General features: G+C 53.3%; 1 protein-coding gene across 4 annotated transcripts in view; it reads left to right on the top strand.

Annotated features, from left to right (window-relative positions):
• The window catches only part of Pdk2 (pyruvate dehydrogenase kinase 2), a 14731-nt gene that overhangs the window by 3073 nt on the left and 3222 nt on the right, over positions 1-8436 (top strand). For all 4 annotated transcript variants that reach the window (XM_005350605.2, XM_026780686.1, XM_013347568.2 and 1 more), the window contains exons 3-6: positions 6014-6085; positions 6432-6616; positions 7449-7538; positions 7723-7800. In XM_005350605.2, the coding sequence (XP_005350662.1) occupies positions 6014-6085; positions 6432-6616; positions 7449-7538; positions 7723-7800 (425 nt within the window). The remainder of the gene's footprint in view (positions 1-6013; positions 6086-6431; positions 6617-7448; positions 7539-7722; positions 7801-8436) is intronic.

Genomic DNA, 8436 nt, shown 5'->3' with positions numbered 1-8436 from the left:
CCTGCCTCTGCCTCCCGAGTGCTGGGATTAAAGGCTTGCACCACCATCGTCCGGACAGTCAGGATTTTAAGGCCAACCTGAGGAACTTAGTAAGACCCTGTCTCAAAATCAACTAAGGGCTGGTTTGGGCCAGGTGGGACAGTGGTGGCTCACACCTTTAATCCCAGCACTCAGGAAGCAGAAGCAGGCAGATCTCTCTGAGTTCAAAACCAGCCTAGTCTACACAGCTGGTTCCAGGATGGCCAGGGTTACATAGAGAAACCCAGTCTTGAAAAGCCAAACAACAACAAGAACAAAGGACTGGGACTATAGGTCAGTGGTAAAGCAGCTGCCTGCTATAGATGGGGCCCTAAGTTCAGGTCTCAATGTCACACACACACAAACACAAAGACGCAGCAAGTTTCCCACGAGGAGCCCTCAGTGTTCCTGGGAGATGAAATTCTGCCAAGACAGGGCAAACAAAGTGCAGTGCAAACAAGTGGAGTCATCACGAGCAGGGAAGGTTAGAGGTTTTTGGTTTTTGTTTGTTTATGAAGTGACATTGATTGTGACATCTCCCACTACAGAAGTATAGCATGTCCATTTTGACACTCGTGAAACACAGAAGCATAGACAGAACACATCCACCCTTACCCTCTTTCCTATAGTCCCTGCTAGGATGTCCTGCGATTCTTTGGTGCCCTTCCAGCACTGTGTCTGTGCAGGGATGTGTAGCTCCCTGGTTTATTCTAAAGAGGTGGGCTCCAGTAAGGGACAGGGTTGTACACACAAGGTCAGGTGTGCTTTAGGTGCGCAGTGCCTGCTGACTGACGTCATGGAGCAGGGTGGAGGCGGTACCTGTTTTCCTAGTGGTTAGGAGATTGAAGCAGGGGGATAATGCATTCAGGAGTTCAAGACCAGCCTGGGCAACATGTTTCGAAACAATACAAATGGGAAAATTGAAATGGATGCACAGAAGTACTTGGATACTCCACAGCTGGAAAGAAAGGCAAGGCTGTGAATGTAACTGAGAAGGTAAGGGGTGGGTGAAGGGCTGTTTGATTTTCAGGTGACCCAACCAGGTCACCCATCACTGAGCACTGCACCAGGATGTCCAGGACCTCTGAGCCAGTCTGCATGTCTTACCACAGGGTGGCAGAGCTGTGGGGAGGGAACAGAAGGTACCATCTGTTCTCCCTGCCCTCCTCCAGTCTGTCCGGCTGACTGGCTTGGCTGGCTCACCAGCTGGTCCCTGACTTCATGACAGGACTTCTCAGAGCCCTCCCAAGGCGCTGTCCTAAGGCAGTCAGGCAGGGTGCCATGCGGAAAACAGGAGGAGGACAGGGGGTTGCTGGACCGCCTGTGACTCCCCTTCCCGAGAGCCCTGAGACATCTTAGGGCTTAGCCTGACTCATTCTTCCCTCAAAGCTTGGAAGGACTGCCAGGACATAGCAGGGAGGGGCAGAGTCAGAGAAAACATTCCCCCAGTGGAGAATTCAGCCTCCAGGAGCTTGCCAAGGGGGTGGTTGGTCATCTTGATACACTAAAGAGCTGCAGAGGGGGTTTGCAGAGCCGGTGGGCCTCAGCTACAGCAGGAGAAGCGTAAATGGGAGGTCTGAATTATTCCCGGAGCTGGGGTGTTTTTCTATGTGACAGTATTGGGTAAACCCTAGGTGACTGGGATAGTGGGCTGGTGGGAGTGGCCAGGCCCTTCTTCACAGGGAGCCTAGAAAGAGGGCCACTAGCTTGAGGCTGCTGAGTATAGAGCAGAACCTCCCACAGGGGACACAGGAGGGAGCGGCAGGCAGCAGAGTTAATACATAGTCATAGTTAATACATAGTCATAGTTAATAGATCACTAGAGGCCTCGGCTGGTGCTTGAAATGATGATTCCCAGTTCAACATAAACCCGACCAGTTCTCTAGCTGCTCAGACTTGGAGTAGTGGGGCCACATCTTGGCAGTTACTGGAAGGTGGGGCTACCCCCTAGGCCTGGCAACAGCATGTCTGACACTTGTGACTTAGAGTCTTGATGGATGCACAGCAATGTGGCCTTGCTTGGGCTCAGCTTCCTGGCCTTTATAGTGGCGTCCCAGGCTGTTTCTCAGGGTCCCATATTTACTGAGAGTGTGAAATGCGTCGTCTTCGTTAGGCTTACCGTTGCTGCGATGAAACACAGTGACCAAAAGCAACTTGGGAAGGAAAGGATTTATTTGATGGACACTTCCATATCATAGTCCATCATTAAAGAAAGGCAGTACCAACTTGCACCCCGTCGCTTACTCAGCCTGCTTCCTTATAGCACCCAGGACCACCAGCCCAGGGTGGCCTCACCCTCCTCTATCAACCACTAATTTAGAATTGCCCTACAGACTTCTCTATAGTCCGGTGTTATGAAGGCATTTTCTCAGCCAGTGCTTCCTCCTCTCCAGTGACCCTAGTTGGTGTCAAGTTGACATAGAACTAGCCAGCACACACATCTAGAATTTAGACAGTGCCAGCCATGGTCCCATGCTTCTGGGAGGTCACACTGGTAGGTGAAAGGTGATATAATTATGTCAGATGTCTCAGAGGCAATACACAGTGAGGAAAAGGGGTCCGCCAGATGACAACACATCCAAGGTCGTTGGAGCATCAGGGGCCATCCTGTGTGCCGGCTCAGGTGGTCCTGTAGTCTTCATGACCTGCCCTAGCATGGAAATCTCTCCTCACTATCTCCAGATAAGAGATGGAGGTGCAGGAAGTGGGGAGCCATGGCTAAGGTCAGTTAGGGAGTAGTGGTAGATCTGGGCTTCAAACCCAGACCACAGGTCCCAGAGGCTGCATTTGGGAAGGGACAGGAAAAAGGCTTTGTGTGGGGTTGTGCCGCAGGGTAGTGATTTCCACATTCCCACACACATCTGTGGGAAAGGGGGCTCACCTTCATCAATGATTCGTCTTCTGGTGCTACCAGGGTCCAGAGGGGTATCCATTGGTTCCTCTCAGGAGGAAGACTTCCTGAAGAGGCTTGGATGGGTAGGAAGGTTCCTCTAGGAAGCACAGCCAGTGAGTCCCCCCCGTCACTGAGTTTTGTGGGGTTGGAAGGAGTGTGTGGAGGGGGATGATTCAGTGGAAGGGTATGTATGTATGTGTGGATGGCCATCACTCTCATCCACCTTCCTGGTTGGTTTATCCACGAGGTGTGTAGACCCCAGGCCTTGCCTCTGAAGAGCCCCAATCCCACTCTACAGCCTTTGTCCTGGGCAGAATAGGAGGCCAAAGGCCCACCCACAGGAGCTGGAGCCCGCAGGAAGCCAGCCTGTCTCTCCTGGCCCACACCAGGTAGCTGATGAGCAGTCCCACAGGTAGTGACCCCCAAGGCATTTCTTAAAGCTAAGTCCTACCCCACCCTGAGCCTCCTGCTGTTAACCCCATCTTTCCCTTGGGCTGGTGCTGTCCCAGTGGTCTTTGGGAACAGCCATGTCCAAACCTAAGCCCACTGCCCATTCACAGAGTGACTTCAGAGGTGAGCCATTTCTACTCTCTCCCTTCATGCAAATAGCCATGCTACTCATGTGGCCGTGGCTTGCTTCACGCTCTTGTTCCCAGCAGCTTTTGATGCCGGTCCACACCCACATTTGCACGCCTACTCCCTTGGCTCAGCCATCCCTCCACTCCCACGCACTACTTGCAGGTGGCTGCACGCCCTCCTCCCTCCACTGCCTGCCTCTCCCCTCAGGCCTGCATTCCACTCCCGGGAGGTTATTGTCTAGGGGATGGATGGGGGTGCCTCTGTGTTATCTTGAGGGGTTGGGAACACTAGATCCTACCAAGGAGGGCATGGGTTAGTCCCTAGGCCTTCCTCTCCAGACCTGGATGCACACTTAGCCTTTAGCTTGCCCCAGTAGCTCATCCCAGGGTCTCTCTGAAGGATACAAGTTCTACTCCGGGTAATGTGGAAAGCCAAACCCGTGGTACCTCAGGGCTAGATCAAGAGCCCTGAACAAAATCCCCCTGTCTTCTCCCCTGGGTTGCAGGACTGCATCTAGGCATAACTCCCCATGAAAATGGCCCTTTGAAGGGCAGGCAGACATGTGAGTCTCCACAGTGAACCCAAGCAGCCCCAACAGCACTGCCTTTGTCGGTGTGTCCAGGTACCCTATGTTCCATGTCGGTGGCCATGTAACCGTTTCCACTTCTTCCCTGAAGTTCACTGCACAGTCCTGCCTGGGCTTGGAAACTGGGACCCTGTTTCTACCTCGGGGTGTGCCCAGAGCCTCCTGCCTCTGACTCTTCTGTCCCCATGCACCCTGGACCTTGAGCAGGGGTCATGTGACCCCACCTTCTAACTGTTCCCTTCTCTTCTTTCCCCTCCCCTCTTCCACACGTTCATGCTTGTAGCTTCTCTCCCAAGTACCCCCTCCCTCAGAGCCTCCTCATTAGTGACCAGAGGCCCTAGTGGGCCTACAAGCCCAGGAGGGCAGCAGTGTAGGCCACAGCAGTAGCTCAGTGAGTCAGCCGTCATGCCTCTCTAAGGAGACTGAGGTCCTCCTGATGGCGATATCTGCCCTGGGTAGGGTGAATGTAATCTGACAGGAAGGTGGTCTCTTCATCCTTCCTATTCTTGCCAGTAAGCAAGAAGAGCAACTTCCACAGGCCTCGTGCTAGGTTCTGGCTGGGAAGGACAGGGAGGAGGTCTGGGGCCCCAGACCAAGCCTGTCCCTGCTCCCAGTGCAGGCTAGCCTAAAGTGTGGCATGGCTCATAGCCTAAAGCACAGGCAGTAGTGAAGCTGAGTGGTTGTACTCAGCTAGTGACAGGTTTGGAGCTACCAGCATTCTGAGTGCTCCCTGTGTGGTGGGGATAAGAATTTCCACCGTTCTGGTGCAGAGACAGCCAGAGAAGTTCCACAGCTTCCCTGGGGCCACACTAGAACCCAGCAGAACCAGCACTTCTTTGATGTTAGCTCCGGGATCTACACAGAAGAGAACCTGAGTAGAGGTTGAGGTGAGAGTCAGCAATGGCAGCTCTGTAGGTGGCAGGAGTTCTGGATACCCGTGAGGCTTTGCTGTACTCCTATCTAGCTGTGATGCTGCTCCAGGGCTCCTTCCTGCCTCTCTTCTCAGAGCTCCGAGTGCTTTGGACTAGGTCCTAACCTGGCCTCTCTTCTGGACACACTGCTGGGCCTCAGGAGCAATCCCCGACAGGGTTCCAGGGAGCCCCTCCTATCCTCAGTCCAGAATGGTTTTGCCATAAGGAACAGAGGGAAACTGGTACTCCCGCCTTTCCAGAACAAGACACAGGCTGGGCATATCTGTAGGGGAAGCTAAAGTCAGAGCTCAGTGGCACAAGGGGTCAGTGGTACCAAATTGGCACCATCTACTGCCACAGACCCACCTCATATGTAGAAGCTCAGTGCCCTGACTCTGCCTTGTCTACTAACCTTTCCTAAGTGGAGAGGAGACCCTGCCCCTCTGCCAAGCCAGTAGGTGGAGCAGACAGTAGGGCCCACCCACACCCACCCTGCTCCTGCAGGGCAGAGTAAGCCCCTTGGTCCTGCCTCAGGACAGAACTAGCCACACCTACTCACCCTTCTCAACTGAGGCTCCCTAGAGAGTTTCCAGATCACTGTGGGAGCGGCCCTGTGCCAGCCAGCCTGTCAGTTGCACCCATTATCTCCTCGTGGGAGGTGCCAGGATCTTTGTCTGTAAAGGCGCTCAGCAAGGCAGGTGGATGTCTGAGCCCTCTGTTACTGTGGCCTTTGGTACAGTTGGGCCTCAGTCCCCTGTCCTATGCAGCCTCTAGCAGGGGGTGATTTCTGGTCCCTCCTACGATCGCTGTTATAGGATTCTGAAGCGGAGAAATGTGCTGTAAGGGAACCAGCAGATTCGAGGTCTCCTTGTACAACTTACTAGGTTGCCAGGGAGACCCAGAGCCCATGAAATGGGGAGCTGATTGTCTGCTTCAGCTCTGTGCTGGCTACCATGGCATCTGAGGGGGTAGGAGGGAGCATTCTGTAGTCTCAGCTGAGCTCAGGCCTCTTCTCCCTTCCCACAGGTACGTCCAGAGTCTGTTAGACATCATGGAATTCCTGGACAAGGACCCAGAGGATCAACGGACCCTTAGCCAGTGAGTGAGCACCCTCTTCAGGGACAAGAAGGCGGGTTCAGGCAAGGACATCTTGGTCAGGGCCCCAGGGATGGCATGCCAGCTAGGTGCAGGAGGAGGCCCCTGCCTTCAGGGGTACCCTAAGAAAGTGGGAGACAGGCTACTTGTGGGAAATCCTGGTTGTCTGAGAGCGATGCAGACTCCAGTTATCAGTATGCCAAGAGAACGTGGGGAACCCTGACCTCAGGAACAGACCTTCAGCTGCAGGCAGGAAGATGGATGGGCAGCTGGGAGAATAAGGGTGGGCTGAAGGCAGCTGAGCACTGTGCCCCCGTGGGGCCCAAGCCTGAGACTGCCCTCTCTGAAGGTTCACCGAAGCCCTGGTCACCATCCGGAACCGGCACAATGATGTAGTACCTACCATGGCACAGGGAGTGCTGGAGTACAAGGACACCTACGGCGATGACCCGGTCTCCAACCAGAACATCCAGTACTTTCTGGACCGCTTCTACCTCAGCCGCATCTCCATCCGCATGCTCATCAACCAGCACAGTGAGCTCTGGCTGCCTCGGAGAGGGCAAGGGGTCCTGGCAGGGCATGCCGGGAAGGGCCACCACCCCTAACAGGAAAGCAGGGCTCCCCACGAGTTACTGGCTTAAGTCAGGTGTGGTAGCATATGCCTTTAATCTTAGCACCTGGGAGGCTGGGGCAGGAGGATCGTATGCTTGAGGCCAAGCTTAGCTACATAGTGAGACTTTGCCTCAAAAAAAAAAAAGTAAATAAATAAATAAATAAAAATAAGCCAGGCAGTGGTGGTGCACGTCTTTAATCTAGCACTTGGGAGGCAGAGGCTGGTGGATGTCTTGAGTTTGAGGCCAGCCTGGTCTATATAGTAAGTTCCGAAACAGCCAGGGCTACACAAAGAAACCCAATCTCAAAAAAAGGGGGGGGAGGGACTGGAGAGATGGCTCAGCGGTTAAGAGCACTGGCTGTTCTTCCAGAGGTCCTGGTCCTGAGTTCAATTCCCAGCAACCACATGGTGGCTCACAGCCATCTGTAATGAGATCTGGTGCCCTCTTCTGGCCTGCAGATGTACATGCAGGCAGACCACTGTATACATAATAAATAAGTAAATAAATAAATAAATCTTTAAAAAAAACCAAACTATACATTTAATAAGGTGTGATGTGGGAGAAGCCTATAGAAGGACTGCTTAGGGGTATAGAGGCCGTAGGAGGCCTGAGCTGGGGAAAGACCTGACTTGAGGGTCATGGTTAGCATGGAGTGTACAGAGGCTTATAAATGAAGTGAGGGGTACAACATTTGGGAAATTGGAGGGCTAGGCCCTGTGAACTAACCAGCAGTGTCCTTTCTGTCTCCACAGCCCTCATCTTTGATGGAAGTACCAACCCGGCTCACCCCAAACACATTGGCAGCATTGACCCCAATTGCAACGTGTCTGATGTGGTGAAAGGTGAGCCCTTCCACCTCCCACACCATAGGCCTGGCCCATAAAGGAGCTCCAGGGACCCTTCCCATATAACCTGGACAGAGGGTGACCCATTCCCAGTGGGTAGGGGCATGTCTCCATGGGTTTCATGTTGGTGATGCATTATGGGCCAGCCACCCATAACCTGAGTGGTTCCCTCTCCTCCCAGATGCCTACGACATGGCCAAGCTCCTATGTGATAAGTATTACATGGCTTCACCTGACCTAGAGATCCAGGAAATTAATGGTAAGCAAATGAGCTGATATGTGTGCATGCGTGCTTGTGTGTTTGTGTTTGTGTGTGTGCGCGCACAAGCGCGTGCATGTGTTTCAGAGCACTGGGGACAGGCTAGAACAGGGGAGCTGGAGGGTCAGACCCCCCTAGAAGGGAGCTGTTCTGCATTATTAATTTGCTGGATAACTGCTTTTCATTTGACACGTGCATCATGTAAAGAAGACAGGCAAGCTCTTGCCCTCACAGAGCTGACGTCCTTGGTACTGGGGAGGTCGGGACCTGTGGCAGTTTACTACTGAGCATGCAAATCCACCAGCTAATTTCAAAGCCTTGTAAGTGATAGGCTGACGTCTTGGTCCTTGTGCGTGAACAAGGACGTTCTTTGTAAGTGAAGGACATGATGTGGGGTCAGAAGACAAAGGCCAGGGAGAATGACGCGTGAAGGGACACCTCCGCAGACCGCAGTGGCTTAATTAAGAGATGCTTCTGGGCGGCCAGTACCTGCATTACTAGCTACGGCAGCTTGGAAGGTTCACAGCCACCTGTTAGGTACAGCTGTGGGGGGATCGGTCTGGAAGGTGCATAGCCACCTGTTAGCCATAGCTGTGGGGGGAGTGGTCTGGAAGGTACACAGCCACCTGTTAGCCA

Source organism: Microtus ochrogaster, chromosome 7, assembly GCF_000317375.1.
Source record: "Microtus ochrogaster isolate Prairie Vole_2 chromosome 7, MicOch1.0, whole genome shotgun sequence".
NCBI lineage: Eukaryota > Metazoa > Chordata > Mammalia > Rodentia > Cricetidae > Microtus > Microtus ochrogaster.
Note: the sequence above shows the minus strand (reverse complement) of the source record. Positions and strands in the feature narration are given on the sequence as shown.